The sequence below is a fragment of the Oncorhynchus clarkii genome, chromosome 4 (assembly GCF_045791955.1).
Source record: "Oncorhynchus clarkii lewisi isolate Uvic-CL-2024 chromosome 4, UVic_Ocla_1.0, whole genome shotgun sequence".
In the NCBI taxonomy this organism is placed as follows: Eukaryota; Metazoa; Chordata; class Actinopteri; order Salmoniformes; family Salmonidae; genus Oncorhynchus; species Oncorhynchus clarkii.
The window spans coordinates 19,137,126-19,164,118 of record NC_092150.1 but is presented as its reverse complement, the minus strand read 5'-3'; the positions used below and the strand labels follow the sequence as shown (position 1 = coordinate 19,164,118).

General features: G+C 44.6%; 1 protein-coding gene and 1 non-coding gene across 2 annotated transcripts in view; one reads left to right on the top strand and one right to left on the bottom strand.

Moving 5' to 3' along the window:
• LOC139406545 (transducin-like enhancer protein 1) overlaps positions 1-19,764 on the bottom strand; it is a 45,901-nt gene extending 26,137 nt beyond the window's left edge. The window contains exons 1-2 of the mRNA XM_071149238.1: positions 19,178-19,764; positions 9,684-9,829 (exon numbers count right to left, since the gene is read on the bottom strand). Of these exons, the coding sequence (XP_071005339.1) occupies positions 9,684-9,829; positions 19,178-19,201 (170 nt within the window). The 5' untranslated portion in view covers positions 19,202-19,764. The remainder of the gene's footprint in view (positions 1-9,683; positions 9,830-19,177) is intronic.
• A 6,529-nt stretch (positions 19,765-26,293) lies between these two features.
• Positions 26,294-26,365, top strand: trnaq-uug (transfer RNA glutamine (anticodon UUG)). The gene has a single exon. It is a non-coding gene; the product is annotated as a tRNA-Gln (tRNA).
• The last annotated feature ends 628 nt before the right edge of the window (positions 26,366-26,993 follow it).

The following is a 26,993-nucleotide window of genomic DNA, read 5'->3' as shown; positions in this document are numbered from 1 at the left end:
CTACAGGGAGGAGGTCAGAAGTGTGGTGCCAGGACAACAACCTTTCTCGCAATGTGAGCAAGACAAAGGAGTTGATCGTGGATTACAGGAAAAGGCGGGCTGAACAGGCCCCCATTAACATCAACGGGGCTGTAGTGGAGCCGATGAAGTTTCAAGTTCTTTAGTTTGTTGGTGATGTGGACACCATGGTCCAAACATACCAAGAAAGTCGTGAAGAGGGCACAACAAAACCTTTCCCCCCTAAGGAGACTGAAAAGATTTGGCATGGGGCCCCAGATCCTCAAAAAGGTTCAAAAGCTGCACCATTGAGAGCATCCTGTCAAAGGAAAGCCCATAAAACTGTCAGAGACTCCAGTCAACCAAGTTAGACTGTTTTCTCTGCTACCGCAAGGAAAGCGGTACCGGAGCGCCATGTCTAGGACCAAAAGGCTCCTCAGCAGCTTCTACCCCCAAGCCATTACACTAGAGGTCGACCGACTATGATTTTTCAACGCCGATACCGATTATTGGAGGACCAAAAAAAGCCGATGACAATTTTTTTTTTTGTAATAATGACAATTACAACAATACTGAATGAACACTTATTTTAAAACTTAATACATCAATAAAATCAATTTAGCCTCAAATAAATAATGAAATATATTCCATTTGGTTTAAATAATGCAAAAACAAAGTGTAGGAGAAAGTAAAAGTGTAATAAAAGCTAATGTTTAAGTTCCTTGCTCAGAACATATGAAAGCTGGTGGTTCCTTTTAACATGAAACGCTATTAGCGCGCACCCCACTAACTAGCTAGCCATTTCACATCGGAAACACCAGCCTAATCTCGGGAGATGATAGGCTTGAAGTCATAAACAGTGCAATGCTTGAAGCATTGCGAAGAGCTGCTGGCAAAACGCAGAAAGTGCTGTTTGAATGAATGCTTACGAGCCTGCTGGTGCCTACCATCGCTCAGGCAGACTGCTCTATCAAATCATAGACTTAATTATAACATAATAACACAGAAATACGAGCCTTATGTCATTAATATGGTCGAATTATGGTCGAATCCGGAAACTATCATTTCGAAAACAAAATGTTTCTCTTTTTTTGGGGGGGGTCCTGCCGTACATACCTACACGTACGCTACGGTCACAAGACACAGGCCTCCTAATTGTCCCTAGAATTTCTAAGCAAACAGCTGGAGGCAGGGCTTTCTCCTATAGAGCTCCATTTTTATGGAATGGTCTGCCTACCCATGTGAGAGACGCAAACTCTGTCTCAACCTTTAAGTCTTGACTGAAGACTCATCTCTTCAGTGGGTCATATGATTGAGTGTAGTCTGGCCCAGGAGTGTGAAGGTGAACGGAAAGGCTCTGGAGCAACGAACCGCCCTTGCTGTCTCTGCCTGGCCGGTTCCCCTCTTTCCACTGGGATTCTCTGCCTCTAACCCTATTACAGGGGCTGAGTCACTGGCTTACTAGGGCTCTTTCATATCGTCCCTAGGAGGGGTGCGTCACTTGAGTGGGTTGAGTCACTGATGTGATCTTCCTGTCTGGGTTGGCGCCCCCCCTTAGGTTGTGCCGTGGCAGAGATCTTTGTGGGCTATACTCGGCCTTGTCTCAGGATGGTAAGTTGGTGGTTGAAGATATCCCTCTAGTGGTGTGGGGGCTGTGCTTTGGCAAAGTGAGTGGGGTTATATCCTTCCTGTTTGGCCCTGTCCGGGGGTGTCATCGGATGGGGCCACAGTGTCTCCTGACCTCTCCTGTCTCAGCCTCCAGTATTTATGCTGCAGTAGTTTATGTGTCGGGGGGCTAGGGTCAGTTTGTTATATCTGGAGTACTTCTCCTGTCCTATCCGGTGTCCTGTGTGAATTTAAGTATGCTCGCTCTAATTCTCCTCTTTCTCTCTCTCGGAGGACCTGAGCCCTAGGACCATGCCTCAGGTCTACCTGACATGATGACTCCTTGCTGTCCCCAGTCCACCTGGCCGTGCTGCTGCACCAGTTTCAACTGCTCTGCCTGTGATTATTATTATTTGACCATGCTGGTCATTTAGGAACATTTGAACATCTTGGCCATGTTCTGTTATAATCTCCACCCGGCACAGCCAGAAGAGGACTGGCCACCCCACATAGCCTGGTTCCTCTCTAGGTTTCTTCCTAGGGAGTTTTTTTTTAGCCACCGTGCTTCTACACCTGCATTGCTTGCCGTTTGGGGTTTTAGGCACAGTACTTTGAGATATCAGCTGATGTACGAAGGGCTATATAAATACATTTGATTTCAGTGAAATACGGAACCGTTCCGTATTTTATCTAACAGATGGCATCCCTAAAGTCTAAATATTGCTGTTAAAAATTGCACAACCTTCAATGTTATGTCATAATTACTTAAAATTCTGGCAAATTAGTTCGCAATGAGCCAGGTGGCCTAAACTGTTGCATATACCCTGACTCTGCGTGCAATGAATTCAAGAGAAGTGACACAATTTCACCTGGTTAATATTGCCTGCTAACCTTTCTTTTAGCTAAATATGCAGGTTTAAAAATATATACTTCTGTGCATTGATTTTAAGAAAGGCATTGATGTTTATGGTTAGGTACACGTTGGAGCAACTACAGTCCTTTTTCGCGAATGCGCACAGCATCGATTATATGCAGCGCAGGACACGCTAGATAAACTAGTAATATCAACCACCATGTGTAGTTAGTTGGAACTAGTGATTATGATTGATTGATTTTTATAAGGTACGTTTAATGCTAGCTAGCAACTTCCCTTGGCTTCTTACTATCCATTCGCGTAACGGCAGGTGGTTAGGTCGTGAGGCAGGTGGTTAGAGCGTTGGACTAGTTAACCGTAAGGTTGCAAGATTGAATCCTCGGTGTCCAAAATTACTGATTTCCGATTGTTATGAAAACTTGAAATCGGCCCTAAATAAAATCGGTCATTCCGATTAAATCGGTCGACCTCTACATTAGGACTGCTGAACAATTCATAAAAATCGCCACCGGGCAATTTACACTGACCCCCTTTGTACACTGCTGCTACTCGCTGTTTGTTTGTTACCTATGCCCCACCTAATATGGACAGATAACCTCAACTAGCCTGTACCCCCGCACATTGACTCGGTACCGGTGCCCCTGGTACAGAGGGGCAAAAAAGTATTTAGTCAGCCACCAATTGTGCAAGTTCTCCCACTTAAAAAGATGAGAGGCCTGTAATTTTCATCATAGGTACACTTCAACTATGACAGACAAAATTAGAAGAAAAAAAATCCAGAAAATCACATTGTAGGATTTTTTATGAATTTATTTGCAAATTATGGTGGAAAATAAGTATTTGGTCAATAACAAAAGTTTCTCAATACTTTGTTATATACCCTTTGTTGGCAATGACAGAGGTCAAACGTTTTCTGTAAGTCTTCACAAGGTTTTCACAAACTGTTGCTGGTATTTTGGCCCATTCCTCCATGCAGATCTCCTCTAGAGCAGTGATGTTTTGGGGCTGTTGCTGGGCAACACGGACTTTCAACTCCCTCCAAAGATTTTCTATGGGATTGAGATCTGGAGACTGGCTAGGCCACTCCAGGACCTTGAAATGCTTTTTATGAAGCCACTCCTTCGTTGCCCGGGCGGTGTGTTTGGGATCATTGTCATGCTGAAAGACCCAGCCACGTTTCGTCTTCAATGCCCTTGCTGATGGGAGGTTTTCACTCAAAATCTCACGATACATGGCCCCATTAATTCTTTCCTTTACACGGATCAGTTGTCCTGGTCCCTTTGCAGAAAAACAGCCCCAAAGCATGATGTTTCCACCCCCATGCTTCACAGTAGGCATGGTGTTCTTTGGCTGCAACTCAGCATTCTTTGTCCTCCAAACACGACGAGTTGAGTTTTTACCAAAAAGTTATATTTTGGTTTCATCTCACCATATGACATTCTCCCAATCTTCTTCTGGATCATCCAAATGCTCTCTAGCATACTTCAGACAGGCCTGGACATGTACTGGCTTAAGCAGGGGGACACGTCTGGCACTGCAGGATTTGAGTCCCTGGCGGCGTAGTGTGTTACTGATGTTAGGCTTTGTTACTTTGGTCCCAGCTCTCTGCAGGTCATTCACTAGGTCCCCCCGTGTGGTTCTGGGATTTTTGCTCACCGTTCTTGTGATCATTTTGACCCCACGGGGTGAGATCTTGCGTGGAGCCCCAGATCGAGGGAGATTATCAGTGGTCTTGTATGTCTTCCATTTCCTAATAATTGCTCCCACAGTTGATTTCTTCAAACCAAGCTGTTTACCTATTGCAGATTCAGTCTTCCCAGCCTGGTGCAGGTCTACAATTTTGTTTCTGGTTGCTCTTTGGTCTTGGCCATTGTGGAGTTTGGAGAGTGACTGTTTGAGGTTGTGGACAGGTGTCTTTTATCAAACAGGTGCCATTCATACAGGTAATGAGTGGAGGACAGAGGAGCCTCTTAAAGAAGAAGTTACAGGTCTGTGAGAGTCAGAGTCAGGGGGGGGTGAATTTCATGTAGAAATGATTGCCTGTAATAATTAGTCCATGGCTCAGACAGAGGTGATGTGCATAGAAAGGAAGGAGTGGATGGTGTGTAGATTGAGAGAGAAAGATTAATTGCTCCGTTCTGAACACCCCCTGATCCGACCAGCATAAGTTCTGAATCGGTTCAAACCCCGAAAAACGTAATTGTTCATATAGTTCCTTTTCGTTCATTTAAGCTGTGAAATCAACATGGTTTTCACATTTAGCTCATTAAATTTACCCTACCAATTAGCACAGCTAGACAGCTTGCTATGGAACGTGTAAGGTAGTTGTTTACACGTTTAATTGGTCAGTTAAGTGCAGGTCTGAGATGCGACAGAAATTTCACGGGTGAGTAGAGGGGGATGAAAATAACTTCACTGAATTACAGAATGATATACTAAATAGGAGGAACATTTTTTGTGAATAACATAATTAACCAGTTCAAGATATGAAAATAGTGGTTCTGTTCCAGAATACTAGAGGACATGATGGTTTTGTTCCTGGAGAAATGTAGTCATTTCCCAAATGTTGGGGTTTGTTCCCTGAACCGGTTTCAACCCCTGGTAGAGATAGTAGAAAGAGAGAGAGAAACACAGTGTGAGTGTAAGACAGAGAAATAGAGAGAGAGAAAGAGTGAAATGGAGTCTGCTACATGTCAGCATGCTCTGCCCATCTCTCCCTCACGGTGACAGCAGATAAGATGATCATCGGAATGCGCTACGAATCTGTAGCCTGCCAGCACTCAGACAGCTCTGTCAGCAGAGCACCATTACCACACACACACACACACACACACACACACACACACACACGTGCCACCAGACCTACACTAAATACACACAAATGCATGTTTGTGCACTGCAGTGCCCACACGCACGATCACATGCACTATACCTCAATCAAAACAAACGTGGTCTCATTAAAATACCATAGTGTACTCCCGGTGGCGCGGAGGTCTAAGGCACTACATCGCAGTGCTAGCTGTGCCACCAGAGACTGATTTCGAGCCCAGGCTCTGTCACAGCCGGGAGGTCCATGGGGCGACGCACAATTGGCTGGTAGGGATATCCTTGTCTCATCGTGCACTAGCGACTCCTGTGGCGGGCCGGGCGCAGTGCACGCTGACCAGGTCGCTAGTTGTATGGTGTTTCCTTCGACACATTGGTGTGGCTGGCTTCCGGGTTAAGAAGCGGTGCGGCTTGGTTGGGTTGTGTTTCGGAGGACGCATGGCTCTCGACCTTCGTCTCTCCTGAGCCCGTACGGGAGTTGTAGCGATGAGACAAGACAGTAACTACTATCAATTGGATACCACGAATTTGGGGAGAAAAAGGGGGTAAAAAATACCATAGTGTATTGCATGGTTCCAATGTGTGTCAGAGCTGTAGCAGCAGGTGGCTATACTAAACCTCTACCTCTCCTACCCACACACCTGCCTGGGGTTCATTAGGCCACGCAATGGAACGTTTCAAAACGTCTTGTAACAGAACATTTAAATGAGCAATTCTTATTGGATGAGTCCAGGTCGTCGTCTTCACCTTGTTCCCAATGAGCGCGTGTCAAGGCTCGGACACAAAACGCCTCACTGACAGCTAGAGGGAAATTAATATACACAACAAATGCACGCGTGTAGCAAAGTCTTATGAATAGCGTATGGTGTGGAGTAGGACAGGCCGGCTGGTGTGGAGTAGGACAGGCCGGCTGGTGTGGAGTAGGACAGGCCGGCTGGCGTGGAGTAGGACAGGCCGGCTGGCGTGGAGTAGGACAGGCCGGCTGGCGTGGAGTAGGACAGGCCGGCTGGCGTGGAGTAGGACAGGCCGGCTGGCGTGGAGTAGGACAGGCCGGCTGGCGTGGAGTAGGACAGGCCGACTGGCGTGGAGTAGGACAGGCCGGCTGGCGTGGAGTAGGACAGGCCGGCTGGTGGATGGTTGTTCGTGTTGTGCTCGGGGTACATTAAGGCCATTTACCCCCTCCAGTTGTGTGGATGTTCATTTTACATCTAATTCATTATTAATTAGTTTTTCCTCTGCAGTAACACAGCACATTTCCCCTCCATCTCAGTCCCCCCCTCATCTCGTCCTCTCTTTTAAACCCCCAGCGCTCCACTCAGTGTAGCCTTTCAAGGGTGGGGGCAGTGCTCTTTGTACTAACTAGCATGTGTGAGTTTACAGTAAAGACAGTGTGTGCACACATGAGACTAGTTTACTGTACAGACGGTCCTTTCATGAATACATGCTCAGACCCACCCTGCTCACTTAAGCACCAACCAGTAACCACCAAACACATGCTCAGTCACACACAATCCCACAAAGACAGGCTGTGCCACACACTCAAACAACCCTGAACCACAAACCTTGAGACAGACATAAACCCAATGTTCCATCCGCTCACACAGTTGTTTTGAGCACAGTCCTGGTATCAAAACAGTGTGATCCTGTCAGAGCAGGAGAGAGAAGTGGGTACTCTGTTCTCTGAGTGGCAGCATGGTAACAGTATGAGAGCCTCTCCTCCACTCTAGACCTCCATACACAACATCAACACACTATGTTAGATGTGTGTCGGCGCTGACGTTCGTATGGAAACAGTGTTTCTATGTCACACATTCCCCAGTCAAGACAGATCCGTGTGTGTGTGTGTGTGTGTGTGTGTGTGTAGAGAGAATTACTGTAATGAGAGCCCCATGTCAGCAGCTCCCTCCAGTCTGCTGATTAGAGGTTGTGTAAAGAGCAGCTGCAGAACACACACACAACTAACTTGGCAGGCACAAACAAGTTCATTTCATGCAGTAGCAAGTGACCCACACATCTAGCTAGGTTTAATGAATGTCTTCCTCTATGGGGTCCGGATACTGTATCTTGTATCACACACACAAAGAACAAGAGGGTCAAACACACACAGAAAGAAAGAGACACCAGGAAAGACACATAGCCCATTACTCCTAATCCCTTTACCTTGGTCTCTTTCCTGCCTCCTAATCCACTTAAGCAACAACCATCAGGCTCCAGCCACGATCAATAAGGCCAAAATACTAACCTAAACCCTGCTATTTCTAACCCAGGTCTGAGTGTGAGGCTGCATTCAGCTTGTCAGTCTGTCCACTCGGGTGTGTGTGCGTGCCATGCGTTTTAACCTAGAGTAAGACTGATTAGTCTGTCAGTAATAGGTGAGTGTGTGCTCATGAGATCCTCTGTGGCGAGAGACCTGCCGCTTTCCTGTCTGTCTGCTGAGGGATGCTAAGCAGGTCACCCCTAATCCAATAGACTGGTGTCTGTCCTAAACATGCATTGAATTACACTATGTGTGTGGCTCGCTGCCGTAGAATGCTTAAGTCGAATCTAGAATCTGCTAAAGAATGCAATTTATAGTTGGGGGATAATGAATTCAGGGTTAATCCAGCAAGCTTGATTCTTGCCAAATCATATTTAGTTTATATTAAATGCAGACTTTTGCCCCTACCTACATGTACATATTAGCTCAATTATGTCTACTACCTCGTACCCCTGCGCTTCTACTCGGTACCGGTACTCCTTGTATATAGTTTCGTTACTATCATTTTATTGTGTTACCATCTCCCTTTTTGCAATATTTTTACTTTTTGGCTCTGCATTGTTGTGAAAGGGCTTGTGAGTCCTCCAGTGACTTTTGGGTGATTATGGGATCTCTGTTCTAATTGGGGTTCCAAAGCCTTCTATTTTAAGTTAATTGCCATCATTAATGTATTTTAGCCAGGTTCCGATGACATAGTAGACAACTCTCTCTGTATTCAATTGAGGTGTCTGATATTGGCAGCAAGGTCATCATGATGCTTTGACAGGGAACATACATTAGCTAGGAGGATAGTTGGAGAGGTGGGTGGCTTTTTCTGGCTCTGACGTGTTGCCTCACTACGCCCTTCTTGACTCGTTTGTGTTTTGGTTTCTGTCTTTCCATTTAATCCGGTATGTCTGGAAAACACTCCCTCTCCCCATTCACAGTGTGCCTTAGCAGGATTAGCCCGTCCTTCTTGTAGCAGAGCACATCTCTGTTTCCCAGGGAGCTCCAGCCTCCAGGTGATCCCCAACACTACGCATTTGATAAGGAAGAAGCATGTTGAGATTGCCAGAAGGTTGAGTTCGATGTTTCTGAACATACTGATCACATCTGTACACTTTATAATCCACAAAGGGGTAGGGGAATTATCCACATTAAGGTATCACATAGAACAAGAAAATGTGCAGGGGACCCACACATTTAAAAAAAACATTTTTTAAATTGCTGGCTTGTTTGAGAGAAACGAGTCACCGCCATGCAGCGCCACTGGAAGATATATCTGGAATCAGCCAGGCCTGTTTGAACGCTGGCCCCCTGTTTGTATAGGGAGCCTTTCATCCGGGAGCTGGGTAGAGGGAGAGGGGGCCATACAATAGAAGTTAGCTGGAGGAGAGGGTGGATGAGCTGATTCTGGCTGGTCGAATCAAAGCGGGGGACCGTGTGAAGGTGTGCCAAGAGAACAGAGAGAGGCAGAGCAGGCTGGGAGGCAGGCTGGGACGACACTGACAGCTAGAGGCCCACAGTCAAAGCCAGTCAGGCCAGCTCGGTCTACATTCTTAGACATCAACCACACATATAGACATTCAGGAAGACAGACACTGAAATGCACACATACATGTTGGAATATTGTTATGTAGTCTCAATCTTCTGAAAGTCCTTAACAACAGAGCCCCAACCCATCCCCAATGCCCAGCAGCCTACAGAAGGAAAACTCTCTCAAAGCCTTGAAACGCATAAAAAACTACTCGTATACAGTTAACGACATCCAGAAGATGCACGTTCCAGTTCATCAACAAAAATAAAGGATGAAGAAAGCCTGTGAGCCTCCATCCATTGTTGTGGTTTTCCCCGTTTCCTTTCCGTGGCCTGTTTCTCCAATGTACTCTCTCACTTCTCCTCCCTCTTCCTCCCCCTCAGTACAAGCTGAGGTTGGGTCAAGTGGGCGTTCTACAACAGCTCTAGTATATAACCAACCCACTCCTGCCTCTGGTCATGGTAGCCTAATAAGATGTTAAGCAGCTCTTCAAACCCTCGTGGCCCCTGTGAGCTACATAAGCTGTAAACTAGCACATAAACAAACACGCACACAGAGAGAGCGAAAAGGCTGCCGTGTTGAGTTGGGTACTAGGGGAGGTTGTGTACCTGTGGTACTGGGTCTGGAGGAACTGGAACTCCTCCTTGATGCGGTCCAGGGTCTCTGGGTAGGTGAGCTTTAGGGCCTGGGGGGCTCCCGAGGCTGCAGCTGCCGCCGCAGATGCTGAAGACCCAGGGGGTGGCTGGAGAGGTGCCTACGCAGAAAGACAATAAGCACTTTTAGCATATCTTGTCAAAAGTGTGAACATCTTTCAGACTCTATATACAGGTCACTGACAAAATAAACGATACACCAACATAAAGTTTCTTAATAGGGCATTGGGCCACCATGAGCCAGAACAGCTTCAATGCACCTTGACATGGATTCTGTAACTCTATCGGAAGGATGCAACACTATTCTTAGACAACAAATTCTAGAATTTGGTGTTTTATTGATGGTGGAAAATACGGTCTCATGCGCCGCTCCAGAATCTCCCACAAGTGTTCAACTGGGTTGAGATCTGGTGACTGAGACGGCCATGGCATATGGTTTACATCGTTTTCATTGGGGCGGCAGGGTAGCCTAGTGGTTAGAGCATTGGACTAGCAACCAAATCCCTGAGCTGACAAGGTACAAATTATGTCGTTCTGCCCCTGAACAATGAAAACGATGTAAACCATATGCCATGGCCGTCTCAGTCACCAGATCTCAACCCAGTTGAACACTTGTGGGAGATTCTGGAGCGGCGCATGAGACCGTATTTTCCACCCTAGGCCGTCATTGAAAATAAGAATTTGTTCTTAACTGACTTGCCTAGTAAAATAAAGGTATAATAAAAAAATAAAAAATACTCATCAAACCATTCAGTGACCACTTATGCCCCGTGGTTGCAGCATTTTTATGCATGACCCTAAGCATGATGGGATGTTAATTGATTAATCAACTCAGGAACCACTCCTGTGTGGAAGCACCAGCTTTCAATATACTTTGTATGTTTCATTTACTCAAAATGTTTCCATTAATTTGTCAGTTACCTGTACATAACCAGTATGTTTTGTGGTGATTTGATAATAATGTTATACCTGTACATGTTTTATCACTGCATGTTTACATTCCAAGTCAGGTCAACATCCTTCATGTATGACTCTAATACCAGATGTATGCCCAACACTAGTCATCTCTGTGTGTGGGTCCTATGAGAGATGTGATTGTATGCATGGGGAACAGTTGTTGTGAGCTGGAGAGCCATGATGAGTTTCCTGGAGCTGAAGAACAAAGCTGAAAGACTCAGAGGGGTGTGAGCACAGAGGGGGGGGGGGGGGGGGGGGGGGGGTGGTGGTGGTGGTGAGACTGTCGGGAAACCAGGAGAGGCCAGGGGAGACAGGAACCATTGACCATTGTGATGGGACAAAAAAGTGTCAGGGCCAGATGTTTGAGGGGAACCGGGAGGGAGGGGAGAACAAGGGGCTCTTGACCATATTAAGACACTTGTTTAATATTAAGTCTGGGTTGGAAGGAAGGAAGGAGAGAGGGAGAATAGGTAGGACCCCATCAGGAGTAGCACCCCCGGTAACCTGGCCCTCCTCTCTCTGGAGTAGCACCCCCGGTAGCCTGGCCCTCCCATCTCTGGAGTAGCACCCCCAGTAGCCTGGCCCTCCCCTCTCTGGAGTAGCACCCCCGGTAGCCTGGCCTTCCTCTCTCTGGAGTAGCACCCCGGTAGCCTGGACCTCCTCTCTCTGGAGTAGCACCCCCGGTAGCCTGGCCCTCCCCTCTCTGGAGTAGCACCGCCGGTAGCCTGGCCCTCCTCTCTGGTCCCTCTCTGCGGGGCTTCGAGCAATTAGTTAGCAGGGCCTCAGAGGTAATGCTGCAGGACAGCCAGACAATGGGCCGGACCTTGGGCTAGCGACTGTCTGTCTGTCTCGGTCTCTGTCAATGGAGGCCCACCCCTCCGCCCTGGTGCTAAAGCTACATTGAAGGATATACGACAGGCCGTTCACACCACTGCTCTCTTTAATGAGAACAGAAGTGGTGTGTGTGTGTGTGTGTCTAGAGGAAATAATTGAGTGGGTATAGCTCCACTCATGGGCCCTATGCAGAAGAATGTTATTGGTTTATAAAGTGACATTAGTCACATTAAGTAGATTGCTTGTTCGTTCTGCTGGATTCCCTGGTGGAGGGGGAAACTGGAGAAGGGAGAGGTCAAGAGAGAGGACATATGGAACTCAGCGCTCGGTCCTGCATGTGACTGCACTGTGGATCTGCACAGCACCGCTAAAAGCAGGTGTGGGTTAGTATGACATAGGCAGACAAGAAATATTCACCGTCATAGTAAGGATGAAGCCAGAGCTGGAATGTGAAGCTAACTGAAGCCGGCAAGCTTTAGAAAACCCAGAGTAGATCTAGCTTAAATCGTAGTACACCCCTCAGGTCCACTGAGGTTCAAGAGAGGGGCTGCTCATTGTTCCAGCCTCTAACGAGCTCCTCTCCCCTGCCTGCTTGCCTGGCTGCCTGCGCTCCAACTCAATCTGCTGGCCAGATCCTCCCCCTGAGCACAGGCAGTGGCACACAGACTCCCTCGCTCTCGCACACACACCAATTACTCTTCACAGGCCAGAGAAAGGCGCCTCAGGAACAAGAGCGCCAAGGCCATTTTGTAGGAGGCGAGGGAGGTAAGGAGGGGGAATAATTCTGCCCTTCTCTCTCCACCTTCCACTCCCTGTTTTCTTGTTTTTCACCTCAGTGTGTATGCGTGCGCGCGCGCGCTGGAGAACAGGTGCAGAGAGCCTTTTTGAGACAGAAATGGGGAGTGTGGGATCGAGGCTGACCCAGTAGTTGAGTTCGGTGATGGGGGAGATTTATGAAGACAGAGGAAACTGCTGCCTGGGCTTCTGCTAACATCAGACATTCTGGCTCTGATGCCCAGGTGCTGTTATGATTCAGGCCAACGTCAGAATAGGTGCCTGCAGGTACACAGCAGACCCCTGTGGCCCCTCACAGAAACAACAATATGAAAGAGTGGAATGCTGCAGAGCAGACCCTCCCATTAGCTGTCAGTCAGATGACTCACTGATCCCTCTACCTCACTGGTCAGCTGCTCTGGTTTAGTGTGTGATGTCAGAGGTCACACTGCTGACCTGATCACCATTGGATTACCCAATCACCCACCCAGGCATCCAGCCAGATAGGACTCAAAAATGTACTCAACTCTCAAGTACAATACAATACTCCAACTAATCCTGTTTGTCCCTATAGGAAGTCAGGGAATATGCCAAGCTCCAAACAGCCATATTCCACCGTGCCATGAAGAGCCAGAGGCTAGAGAGCACCATCAGGGTAATGGAACCATAGGGAGTCAGGTGGCTGATCAGATAGCAGCCTTCCTCCCTGAGTCCCCTGGTAATCTGCCCTGGTCCAGCTCAGCAAAGAATACATTGTAGTGATTAAATCAGGCCCCAGCTGGGAGCAGTAGTGGTGGAAAGGAGAAGAGGTGAAGAGGCATCCCGGGACAGTAATGGCTCTAATCACGCCTAAGTTGTCTTTAATGGGCCTTTAAAATAGGCTGGAGGAAGGCCTACAGGGACACCCCAGGCAGGGAAGACAGCCGCTAGGTGCTGGGCTAGGCTGGGCAGCACACACAACCTGCTGCTACAAATGACTGATGCTTCATATAGAGAGTCTGGCTTCTATTAAAGTCCTACATGTTAACACACACACACACACACACACAAACAAACAAACAAACACAGAGAGAGAGCGAGACATGCACACACAGAGACAGACATGCACAGACACACACCCTCTAAGGAACAGTGGGTGTGGCATTCCCTGCATGCAATCAATGTTGTTTTCCTTTTACTCCTTCTAATTAAACCAAATAGCACTAAACCACTATGACCTCACATCCCTTGATTCTCCCCAAAACACACACGACGCAACACGCCCACACACACACACACACACACACGCCACAAGCGTGCACACACACACAAAAGGTGAAGCCCCGTGAAGATTTCAGTCCTTTATGTTACCTGCACTTCTATGCCAAGCAGTCTTCCCCCAGTCTCCAACAGCATAAGAACTGGGAACCAATCTAGCCAACGAACCATCCTGCTAATTACACTGTGCCTTCCCACAGAACCGATTGTTCCGAGTAAACAGCCACCATGCTCCCTCACTGCTGGAGCACTACCTGCCTGTCTGCCTGCCCGTCTCTGGGGACACAGTAGTGGGAAGGAGGGCACGGCAGACCTATCCCCAGCCCCCAGCTGGAGAACCATAGAAGAGTAACAGCCCCCTGCCCCCCTCCACTCTCACCCAAGCATTCCCCTATAGATTTAAACAACTGTGAAACATGGAAATATATTGTCCTTGCAGAAAGCTTTTGAAGTTCAAGCCTCATATCAAATTATTCAAATATGATAGTCAACAAACCAGTTATTTGCATTTTAAAGCACCTCTGTGGGTGGATGACGTGCACACAAATACACATAGACAAACACACGCACACAATTGATCACAAGCGCCAGGATCTCTCTGCTGTGATGTGGGAGTGAATGAGAGAGAAATGCCCCAGTTCTCTCTAACTAAGGAGAGGGCTGCTAGGCACCACTTTCATTTGCGCTACACCTTTCTTTTTCCCCCTTGCTCCTGAAAGCTTGTTATTCAAATGTCCCCGCTGTCAGTGTATATAGGCGGTGCATAACTGTTTGGTTGTCAGCTGTGTTAATTGCTGTAAGTACCTTCCTTTATTAGGTAACCCACCCACAGCCAGTTTGTTCTTTCCATGGCTCAGACTTAAGCGCCACACCTCCAGAGCTGGTTTAAACCTTGCCCAAAAAAACTCTCCTCTGGCAGGCAGGCGGCCATCTAATCGAACACTGGAAATGAAGAGCTAAGCAAGCTGGGTTACCTGGCGCTTCCCTCCTAGCCCATCACTCCCCGGCGCTTCCCTCCTAGCCCATCACTCCCCGGCGCTTCCCTCCTAGCCCATCACTCCCCGGCGCTTCCCTCCTAGCCCATCACTCCCCGGCGCTTCCCTCATTGCCCATCACTCCCCGGCGCTTCCCTCATTGCCCATCACTCCCCGGCGCTTCCCTCCTAGCACATCACTCCCCGGCGCTTCCCTCCCAGCCCATCACTCCCCGGCGCTTCCCTCCCAGCCCATCACTCCCCGGCGCTTCCCTCCCAGCCCATCACTACCCCGCGCTTCCCTCATAGCCCATCACTCCCCGGCGCTTCCCTTCCAGCCCATCACTACCCCGCGCTTCCCTCATAGCCCATCACTACCCGGCACTTCCCTCCCAGCCCATCACTCCCCGGCGCTTCCCTCCCAGCCCATCACTACCCCGCGCTTCCCTCATAGCCCATCACTCCCCGGCGCTTCCCTCCCAGCCCATCACTCCCCGGCGCTTCCCTCCCAGCCCATCACTACCCCGCGCTTCCCTCATAGCCCATCACTACCCGGCACTTCCCTCCCAGCCCATCACTCCCCAGTGCTGCTGAAGTGGACCTGTCCAGAATCAGCCCAGTGGGAGTCCTGGATCAATCAGGGTCTGATGGGAGAGCAGGAGGGTCTGCTGACTGGGCCAACGGAGCTCCAGGAGCCTGCTGGCATTACTGGACCTCAGAGGAACAGGGGGGTGGGGGTGGAATGGATGCATGTACAAATAGAAATCTTAATCATTAGGTGTGATTGTAGATCTACACTCTACAGCCAGACCTGTGTAGTGTGGTGCATTTCCATAAGCAGAGTTTGGTTCGGTGAGCTGACTCTGGTGGACGTCTTACTGCCGACATTGTCGTGTGATTCTACATGTAGAATCGGTTTGCAAATTACGTCCAGCACTCTGCTCAGAGGTGCTAAGTACTCTTGGCCGGCAAACGCTACCGGTAAATGGAACTGGATGCTAAGCATTGAGAACAGCAGTGCTGACACATCTACTACTAGTCCGCATTATGCTGATTTCCAAGAACTGTAAGGTGGAGCTGGTCTCCTTGGTCAGGCTATACTAAGCAGTCTGCCTGCCACAGCAAAATGTTAACAAATAAATGTCTCACTGCTATGTAACAAAAATGAGGAAATATGTTTCACAAATCTGCATGTCAGGTGTTTACCTAAACATTAATTGAACTTCATTCATTGTATGGCTTCCCAACATTTTGAAAAAAGTCAAATAAATCATAAGAACAACTCTAGCAAGAGCAGATTTCTGGATCTATATTCTGTTACATATACAGTGAGTACACAACATTAGGAACATCTGCTCTTTCCATGACAGACTGACCAGGTAAAATGTATACTCAGTACATTATACTCACTCTACCATGCTTTTCACATTAAAGGAAACTTGACAAACAAAGTTCCATAAAGGATTATATATACACTGAACAAAAATATAAACGCAACATGTAAATTGTTGGTCCCATGTTTCATGATATGAAATAGCCCAGAAATGTTCCATATGCACATAAAGCTTATTTCTCTCAAATTTTGTGCACAAATTTGTTTACATCCATGTTAGTGAACATTTCTCATTTGCCAAGAAAATCCATCCACATGAAGGATGAGGCATATCAAGAAGCTGATTAAACAGCATGATCATTACACAGGTGCACTTTGTGCTGGGGACAAAAGGCCACTCTAAAATGTGGTTTTGACACACAACACAATGCCACAGATGTCTCAAGTTGAGGGAGTGTGTTATTGGCATGCTGACTGCAGGAATGTCCAACAGAGCTGTTGCTAGAGAATTTAATGTTCATTTCTATACCATAAGCTGCCTACAACGTCGTTTTAGAGAATTTGGCAGTACGTCCACCAGCCTCACAACCACAGAACACATGTAACCACACCAGCCCAGGAACTCCACATCTGGCTTCTTCACCTACGGGATTATCGGAGACCAGCACCCGGACAGCTGATGAAACTGAGGAGTATTTGTCTGTAATAAAGCCCTTTTGTAGGGAAAAACTCATTCTGATTGGCTGGGCCTGGCTTCCCAGTGGGTGGGTTTCCAGGCCCACCCATGGCTGCACCCCTGCCCAGTTGTGAAATCCATAGATTAGGGTCTAATTTATTTATTTCAATTGACTGATTTTCTTATATGTACTGTAACTCAGAAAAATCGTTGAAATTGTTGCGTTTATATTTTTGTTCAGTATAGTTTCATAAATTGTTCCCTGAGTCTTCCAAACATACTTTAATGAAAGCCAATGACTTTGGAGACAGGCTTTCAGTGTTTCAAGCCTGTTGTGGTTAAAATGAAACAGAATCTGTGCTTTCTTTCCCAACCCAGCGCCCCTCTCCCTCCAGGATGCATACCCATACATTTTAGCTGTGGTTGGTAGCTAGCTCCCCAGGGGATGCAGTGTAGAGTTGTTGGATGAGATGGATTGGGTTAAGAGCTGTAACCACAGCGCCACGTTCTGTTCTGTTCTCCCTTTAGTCCTACAGCTGGCTGGGGTGAGGGCACATTAAGTTTGTTTAGAGCCCTCTCACTCTTCTGTCAGGGTACTATGGGCATGGTATGGAGAGAACCTGAAGAGGTAGAATTTCCTCTCAGGAAGTGGCATAAATAAATTACAAATTACTAGTAGAATCCATTTTAACCCAATTCAACTACTTTCAAATATGTACACGGTTTTATTGATTAAAAACAGTGTAATGTCTGGTACTAGCCATCAGAAAGTACACCTTGAATTATTCCACATTGTTGTATTACCGCCTGAATTCAAAAATGGATTAAATATATGTTCTCTCACCCATCTACACACAATACCCCATAATGACAAAGTGAAAACATGCTTTTAGAAATGATAAGCAAATGTAATGCGAATTAAATACAGAAATGTAATTTACAGAAGTATTCACACCTGAGTCAATATTTTATAGAAGCACCTGGCAGTGACTACAGCTGAGAGTCTTTCGGGGTAAATCTCTAAGAGCTTTGCACACCTGGACTGTACAATATTTGCCCATTGTTCTTTTCAAAATTCTTCAAGCACTGTCAAGTTGATTGTTGATCACTGCTAGACAGCCATTTTCAAGCCAATTTAAATCAAAACTGAACTAAACCACTCAGGAACATTCAACATTGTCTTGATAAGAAACTCCAGTGTAGATTTGGTATTGTGTTTAAAGTTATTGTCCTGCTAAAAAGGTGACTTCATCTCCAAGTGTCTGTTGGAAATCAGACAACCAGGTATTATTTAGGATTTTTCCTGTGCTTATAGCTGTATTCCATTTATTTTTATGCAAAAAAAAATCACTCCCTAGTCCTTGCCAATGACAAGCATACCCATAACATGATGCAACCACCACCATGCATGAAAATATGAAGAGTGGTACTCAGTGATGTGTTGGATTTGCCCCAAACATAATTCTTTGTATTCAGGACAAAAAGTACAGTTCCCTGGTCTTTGTGGTTGAATCTGTGCTAGAAATTCAGTACTCGGTTAAGGTACCTTACAGCTAATTGTATGTGTGGGGTACAGAGATGGGGTAGTCATTCAAAAATCATGTTAACCACCACCATTGAACACAGAATGAGTCCATTCAACTTATTGGTTAAGCACATTGCACCTGAACGTATTTAGGCTTCCCATAACAAAGGAGTTAAATACTTGACTCAAGAAATTTCAGCTTTTAATTTGTTAGTAATTTCTCAAATCCCCGAGCTGACAAGGTAAAATCTGTAGTTCTTTAAATATAATTTTTTATTTAACTAGGCAGGTCAGTTAATTAAGAACTAATTATTTTTTCAATGTCAGCCTAGGAACAGTGGGTTAACTGCCTTGTTCTGGGGCAGAACGACAGATTTTTACCTTGTCAGCTGGGATTTGATCTTGCAACCTTTCGGTTACTAGTCCAACGCTCTAACTACTACGTTAACCCACTGTTCCAAGGTCGTCATTGTAAATAAAAATGTGTTCTTAACTGACTTGCCTAGTTAAATAAACAACCCAAACCCTTGCCTAAAGTTGACTCACCCCTCAAATAGACTGCCGAGTGTGGAAAGGACAAACAAACCTAGACCACTCCATCACCTAGGGCAATACAGCCTACCATTTGGATAACTCGAGGTTGGCTGTTCTAATTTGACACTTTAAAGTTATACCAACAACAGGAGACTAGAATTTGCACAGAATGAGTTAAACCTAAAGTTCTTGTTTTGCCAGATTCTGGCGGTATAAATCCCCTCTGTTTATAACAGACCCATGTTGGATTGAGTTTACACCGCTCGTCGTTCAAGTACTAAACGTAAAATGAGTATGGGTTTGCAATGTTGCAGCATGTGTTACTTTTTGACCAACATGATCACAAAGGAATTCCGGATACAAATAGCATAGATACAATGACAGAGATAAAAATGGAACAATAAATCATGTAGCAAGTTTATGGCCCTACCTCTGTATACATTCTTGCTCAAGTTGTTTCCTTTATTTCAAATAAACTTACTTCAACAGACAGAGAAGGGTTAGATAATAATGTATAGATCGCTGAGGTTTTAAAGTATCACTCCAACAGAACAATTACCGAACGTTACATGCTAATCGTACTTACCGGAGGTCGGTTTTGAGGAAACATTCTGGGCGCCGAATTCTTTAAAAAAAATCTTCTTCCTCTCTTATGGGCAAAAAAGGACAGAAATGGAGAAGACGTTATATTGTCGGTTTCAGAGACGCATTTGGCTTGGTTTCAGAGGCAGTAATGACAAAGCTAGTCTCGGCTCGCTAATTCCTTGCTCAAGACTCCCTTTGTTCTGGTCTATGTTCAACCCACAGACAAATAACATTCGATGTAGTAAAGATGCACCCAGTCCACGACTAAATGTTTAGAGGCCTCGTGACTACGCACTTCGAATGAGTAAAATGGCACCTTTTCTTCTCGTAAATACTCCCCTCCCCGGTGTATTCTCACCTAGAATAAAAAGCAAATGTGGCTAGGTTGTACTATGTGGGTTCTGAGTCGGACACCACCACATTCAATGCAGCCGCAGCCTCTTTTGTCTCGTTCGTCGCCCTTCTCCTTTACAACACTGCTCTCCTCACACTCCCACCTTCTTTTCTGGTCCTCGCCTGATCTTCAAGACATAGCTGACTTGTTTTCTTGAGAGAGAAACTAAAGGGACATTTGCTAGACAGAATGAGAAGGGAGTATCTCGCTATTCTCGTTGATCAAGCCAGCATAGGACTGGAGCTAAGGTTTCGCCTTTCTGTCCTTATTTATGAACAACGCATCTAGCCTACCCACTCTAATGAAAGAAGGCCAAATCTGTTTGCTGGTGTTAAAACATTTCAGACCAATGACATACAGTTTGCCAATTGCTCTTGTATAAATAGTCTAATGATATTAGTAAAGTAAACACCCTTGTTAATTTTCTCACCATGCGTGTACATTTTCTACTCAGTTCGTTCATTCGTGTAGCCATGCAAATGAAGCCCGCTTTGTACTTAAACAATATATATATATGTGAGATTCCTACATTAACCATGTTATAATTGTATATACACTACGTGTAGCCTACAATGGAATCGTTCAACAATTGAATGAAATCTCCACGTGGGGCTCGACCCAGTCACAATTAACGCTGGTGAAAGTAACCAATGAGTAATCCGAACACCCACGTGGGGGACACCGATCGTTTGTTTATTGGATGATGCTGGTATTACAGTGCTCCAAACGTCAATCAAGTAGTCTGAACCCGCTGAGAGGACAATTTAACCCTTTAGACGTGATAGTGATGAAGTTGTGGTAGACCTATAGAACAGTGTCTATAAAGCTTATTTCCTCTTCCCACAAATCGTATATCGGTGCACAAATCTTGAATGTTGCATATATATATATATATATATTTACATATTTTTTAGTATATATTTTTATATATTTTTTATATATTGTCAGGCCCTATGATAAAATGATATTCTAAATCTGAGTAATGTTCATTTTTGGACATCTGAAATAAACAATGAACATGAGTAAAGAGAGCATCCCACCTCACAAACAAATGTATTTAATCTCATAATTAGTTAATATTGCAAGTATGGTACAGAAGGAAAGCTATAGTTGTAAGCTTTAAAAATGTTTTTAAAACACACTGCCATTTTTGTTGTTGCTGATTTGAAAACAACACAGCATTGAGACTTGCACTCTTGATGATCCAATGGTGATTATAGCCAAGCACCTGCATATTTCAGTATGTATTGTTTGTTCCTTTAAACTTTAAAGAATCAAAAATAGCATTTAAAAGAGGAAAAATTCAGAGACATTTATTGGTATTCTGGTGGCACGACCCCTTTAGCAGGCCTCATAATTAGAGAGACAGATATTGAAAAAGCAATTTTCTGACAGTGGAAATCACAATCTGCCAGGGGTGGAGTTGGAAAATACAGAGTGTGAGAGAGAGAGAGAGGGATGAAGGACAGCGGGGGATGCTAAGAAAGAGGAGCCAGTGTGAGAGTTAGAGATTGAATGAAAGAGAGTGCCCAAGGGTGGTATAAAAATAGAGTGAAAGAGAGAGAGAGAAATGGGGAGGGTGAGAGAGAGAGAAATGGGGAGGGGGAGAAAGAGAGAGAAATGGGGAGTGGGAGGGAGAGAGAGATTTTATTGCAATTTTTTCCCAATGAATTTTAATGCAGCTTGCTGGTCTCTCTCCCAGGGTCTAGGATCACATTTATTAGAATAAAAAAATTTGTGAGGAATGCAATGTATTGCAGGCTTCTGCTTGGAGATGTTTCATGTAGTAGGTGGGCGGGTAGGGCGGGCAGCGTAGGGCAGGCAGGCAGCCAGCAGGATGTATGGGTGTGCGTTGTGTGCTGGAGGAGGCATAATAATAGATGATAGAATGTGATCTGGTAGAAGTGAAGGACACACATTATTGCTATAGGCAGGTCAGCCCAGAGAGGGGGTGATACTAACTGGGGTCTGATTGAGGCTTGCAGATCCCAGTGCTGTCTGGTCTGGAGCACAGCACTCCCTTCAAAGTCCTCAATCACCACACCATTGTTATGGAAGAGGCTCTTTTGTTTTTAGGAAAATGTCCTGTTGAAAAGCAACTAGTCCATATGATCAACTCACTCCTTTTACATCATACATGCACACATGGTCACGCACCTGCAATATCCCTTGTAATCACAACTTGTAGAACTGCATTTGATACAGAGATGGACTTGTACACAGCAGTAAGAGCAAGGCAAACTACTATTTATGGACAGGAAAATATCAGCAGCCAAAAAAACATCAACAGGGAGTGGTTGAATATGAGGAATTGTGGAGATGCAGCAACCTGTTTTTTGTCTGCAAAAACACATACAATTGCCTAGCTACATTTATCAAATAGAATAGTATTTGTCACATGCTTTGCAAACAACAGGTGTAGACTAACATAGGGAGGAGGGCAGAAACATGGCAGTGTGGTGCCAAGTTAACAACCTCGCCCTCAACGTGATCAAGACAAAGGAGATGATTGTGGACTACAGGAAAAGGAGGCCCAAGCATGCCCCCATTCTCATCAACAGGGCTGTAGGGAGCAGATTGAGAGCTTCAAGTTCCTTGATGTCCTAATCACCAACAAACTGTCATGGTCCAAACGCACCAAGACAGTCATGAAGATGGCACGACAACGCCTATTCCCCCTCGGGAGACCTGCATGGGTCCTCAGATCCTCAAAAAGTCTACAGCTGCACCATCAAGAGCATCCTGACTGGTTGCATCCCTGCCTGGCATGGCAACTGCTTGGCCTCCGACGGCAAGGCACTACAGAGTGTAGTGTGTACGGCCCAGTACATCACTGGGGCCAAGCTTCCTTCCATCCAGGACATCTATTCCAGGCGGTGTCAGAGGAAGGCCCTAAAAATTGCCAAAGACTCCAGCCACCCCAGTCATAGACGGCTCTCTCTTCTACCGCACGGCAAGCCGTACTTTTGAACAGTGAAATGCTTACTTAAAGGCCCTTCCCAACAATGCAGAGAGAAAAATATATAAAAAAGAATAACATGAGGAATAAAAACACAATGAGTAACAATAATCTGGCTATATACATGGGGTACCAGTACCGAGTTAATGTTTAGAGGTACAGGCTAGGAGGTAATTGAGGTAGATATTGTATGTACATATAGGTAGGAATAAAGTGACTAGGCAACAGGATATATAATAAACAGTAACAGCAGCATATCTGATGAGTCAAAATAGTTAGTAAATTCATGCATTTCACATCAAGTTTTAACATAGAACTAAGCTGTTTCAGTACATCCATCTCAAATGAAAACAAGTGATAGAATGAGGTATCATATTGAACCGATGGGGGGTTGGGTACCCCCAAATGCCCCCCACCCCCACATGCTGGGGATGGCCCCTGCCCAGCATGGGGGTGAGTGACAGAGAGACAAGGCTCCAGTGTTGTTATGAGTGCCCCTCCCCCCAGCAGACAAGCCTGGTGTCAGCACAGAGACAGCACAGTGATTTATAGGTCTCTCTTCTCCTGGGAACCCGCCTCCCTCTCCCATTCCCTCCATCCCCCACTCCATCCCTCCATCCTCCCTCCTCTCTTTCCTCCTGGCCCCTGGGGGAAAAGAAGGGGTAATGACCCACATCAGCAGCCACACACAGACACACACACATACAGAGACACACTTTCACGCACTCGGAAATAAACACAAAATACACAAACGCACACACACACACACACACACACACACACACACACACACACACACACACACACACACACACACACACACACACACACACACACACACACACACACACACTCCTGACACAGACTCAGGCACATTAACACCCACAGGCATGTGTATCTGTGAACTCAGGATTCCACTGCTCTCCTTTCATGTTGCATTCCCCGCCCACTCAACAGTCCCTCACATTCCTGATGCAATATGATGCTATATGTCCATACTACACTGGAAACTGAAACAATACACCACATCTGAATCGATGCGTTAGTTGCATACAGTCATATAGGCCTACCAGTATTTAGGAGTGATGCAATTTTGTCTTCTTTCAAATACTTGTTCATTGCTCTCTGTGGATGCGAACAACAACAGCAGACATTGCTCAACCAAAACTACCTACACATCTCTTTGGAATAAACCATGGGTCACCATAAAAATACAATTCCCTTAGCTTAACAATGTTTATGCAATATGACTATGACATTTTTTGGGGATCTTTGAAGGGGTCATTGTCAATATCTGACATAAGCCTACTGTAGGCTATAGGCCATCATTGTAAGTAAGAATTTGTTCTTAACTGACTTGCCTAGTTAAATAAAGGCTCAATAAAGTCAATATTCTCTTGTTCTCTGTATGATCAATATAACGGATATAGCCTATGTATTTAATACAGTCCAGTATCTTTGCATAAACAATTCATTTTGAATTCAAACACACTCTGCAGGAGGAAGAGATGTTGGTCTAACATTAACTTGCAAATTACAACTTTTTCACACTGCCCTGTCATTCATTACATACAGTATAGTGGGACCTGTTATTTTCTCACATCTAGAAAAACCTGCTCATGGGCAGTCCCATCACATAGGCTATTCCCTATTGTATGTTAATCATGGGCTCGACATTCAGGGATGCCCTCTGGCCCTGCAACATCTTCCGAGCACACAGGGCCAGTTAATTAAACTTCCATATGGCCCGCTTGGGCCAGTAGGCTACATTTTCAAACAAAACAAAAAACAAACAAATATATTTGTATTTAATGCTTCACAATCTTCCCGACCTCTGACGCTTCACACTTGTTATCAACCAGCGTTTCCAAGCAGAGGTAAGAATGCCAAACCATCTCCATCTCGAGTGAGCCCCTCCTATACGTCCTGGATCCTTGCGCCAGACCCATCTCAGCGGAGGCAGAAAATCATAAATTCAGTGTTGAACATCAGCATGCGCATTAAAAAGATAACCAGTGGTGGAAAAATTGTCTTATTTGAGTAAAAGTACAGATACCTTAATAGAAAATGACTCAAGTAAAAGTGAAAGTCACCAAGTAAAATACTACTTGAGTAAAAGTCTCAAAGTATTTGGTTTTAAATATACTTAAGTAGTAAAAGTAAATGGAATTGCTCAATTGTACTTAGGTATTAAAAGTAAAAGTAAAAGTATAAACCATTTCAAATTCCTTATTTTAAGCAAACCAGACGGCGCAATTCAATTTAGTATTTTTATTGACGGATCGCCAGGGGCACACTAACACTCAGACAATTTACAAATGATGCATTTGTGTTTAGTGAGTCCACCAGATCAGAGGCAGTTGGGATGACCAGGCAGATTTTTAAAAAAATACGTAAGTAGTACTTTAAAGTATTTTTACTCAGGTACTTTACACCACTGAAAATAACCACCTACTTTTCTGTATTTTTTCATATTAGACACAGCGATGTCATTATTGGCAAAGAAAAGTTTATGTAGGCCTATACTATGGAGCTGCTTGTTTGTCAAGACATGAACAGTATTTAAACAAATAACATTTTGGTTAAATAGGCTAGGCCTACAGGAATAAATAAAAATTAATATTGTAGTAATGCGATTCTGTAGTCTGTATAGGCCTAATTGTAAAAAATAAAAAAATGTTTACGAAAAGATTAATTCCCGAAGCTGTTAATGAGCTATGTCATTTATTTATGAACTTAATATATCAGCTGTCGGGTGGCAAGAGTGTGCAACTCCTCACACACAGCTGATTGCTGCGTGGAAAGAAATATGTTCGAATAAGTCCAGTCACTGCCAACATTCCTAAATACAATTTAGGGAAAAGACAACAGTGTTGCTGATTGAAAAACGCTGGATACCAGTTTTTTTTATGCTATACTATATATTTCTCAACTCCAATTTTTTGTGCAATTGGCAGGGTTTTACAATCTGAGTGTCTGGCATGACAATATTTTCGAAGTCAATCTTGAACGATCTGGCTGCTATAGCCTATTAACTGTAAAATTCACACAATTTCACTGTATTTATTAACACTGTAAAAAAATCACATGATTGTATTAGTGCCAATGGGAGCTTTTATTTAAAGACAATTAACAAGCAACAACATCATATTTAGAGTCTGTGACCTAGCTAATGATTAGCCCATTGGGGTAAACAATGCAGGGGAGGCTTTAACCTTTGCCAAAGTTTTTAAAAGTTGTTTAGGAGTCCAAGGGCGAATTTAGTTATTGCACATGCGCATTAAGTGTCCCTAATGAAATATGCAAATGACCTACATGTTAGAACACGCCAATAGGATCTCGCTAGCTCGTGCTTGGCTCTGCCCATCTCCTTGCTTGTTCTGCCCACTGATTAATTTGCTCCCATTGAAAACGAAAGACCGTGATCTATCTTGGGTTAGTTATACAAATCTTTGGTATTACCATTTGCCAAAGCTTCCAAATCATTCTGTTTCTCATCTTGGACACCATATGGACTTTCTTTGAAAGGAAATCTGTCTGCGATAATAAGCACAGGTTGCCGCCTCCCGTTCATTTGTGGCATTGCAATTGCATTGAAACGAAGAGGAATGATTTGTCAGATCCTAGACACCGCTAAATATGGACTGTAATATTGAGTTAAGCGAATACAATCATACTAAAGATATATCTACAATTATTTAATGTTAACATCTGAACGATAGATCATTTTTATATTTTATAATTCCTCTCGCCATGCGCAGCACGGTTCTATGGTGTAATGGTTAGCACTCTGGACTTTGAATCCAGCGATCCGAGTTCAAATCTCGGTAGAACCTTATTTTATGAAAAATTGCAACTTTGAATTTCTATTTGACATATTATCAATAGGCTAAATCATCAGTGATAATACTGGCAAGTTAGTAGATATCAGTTTGGTGTATTGGTACACCAAATATATGCAAAACACTGAATCATTAGATTTCTTGTTTTATAACAGTAACGTTGTATTACTTGTGATATATAGAACCAAAGTATAACAGCAGTGGTGTAAAGTACTTAAGTAAAAATACTTGAAAGTACTAGTTTAGTAGTTTTTTCGGAGATCTGTACTTTACTTTACTATTTACATTTCGACAACTTTTACTTCACTAACTTTCCTAAATAAAATAATGTACTTTTTATTCCATACATTTTCCCTGACACCCAAAAATACTTGTTCTATTTTGACAGTAAAATGGTCCAATTCACACACTTATCAAGTGAACATCCCTGGTCATCCCTATTGCCTCTGATCTGACGGACTCACTAAACACAAATGCTTAATTTGTAAATTATGTCTGAGTGTTATCTGTCAATAAAAAGAAAAAAAGGGAAATTGTGCAGGTTTGAAATGGTTTATACTTTACCCTTTTACTTTTGATACTTAAGTACATTTTAGCAATTCCATTTACTCTTAATACTTAA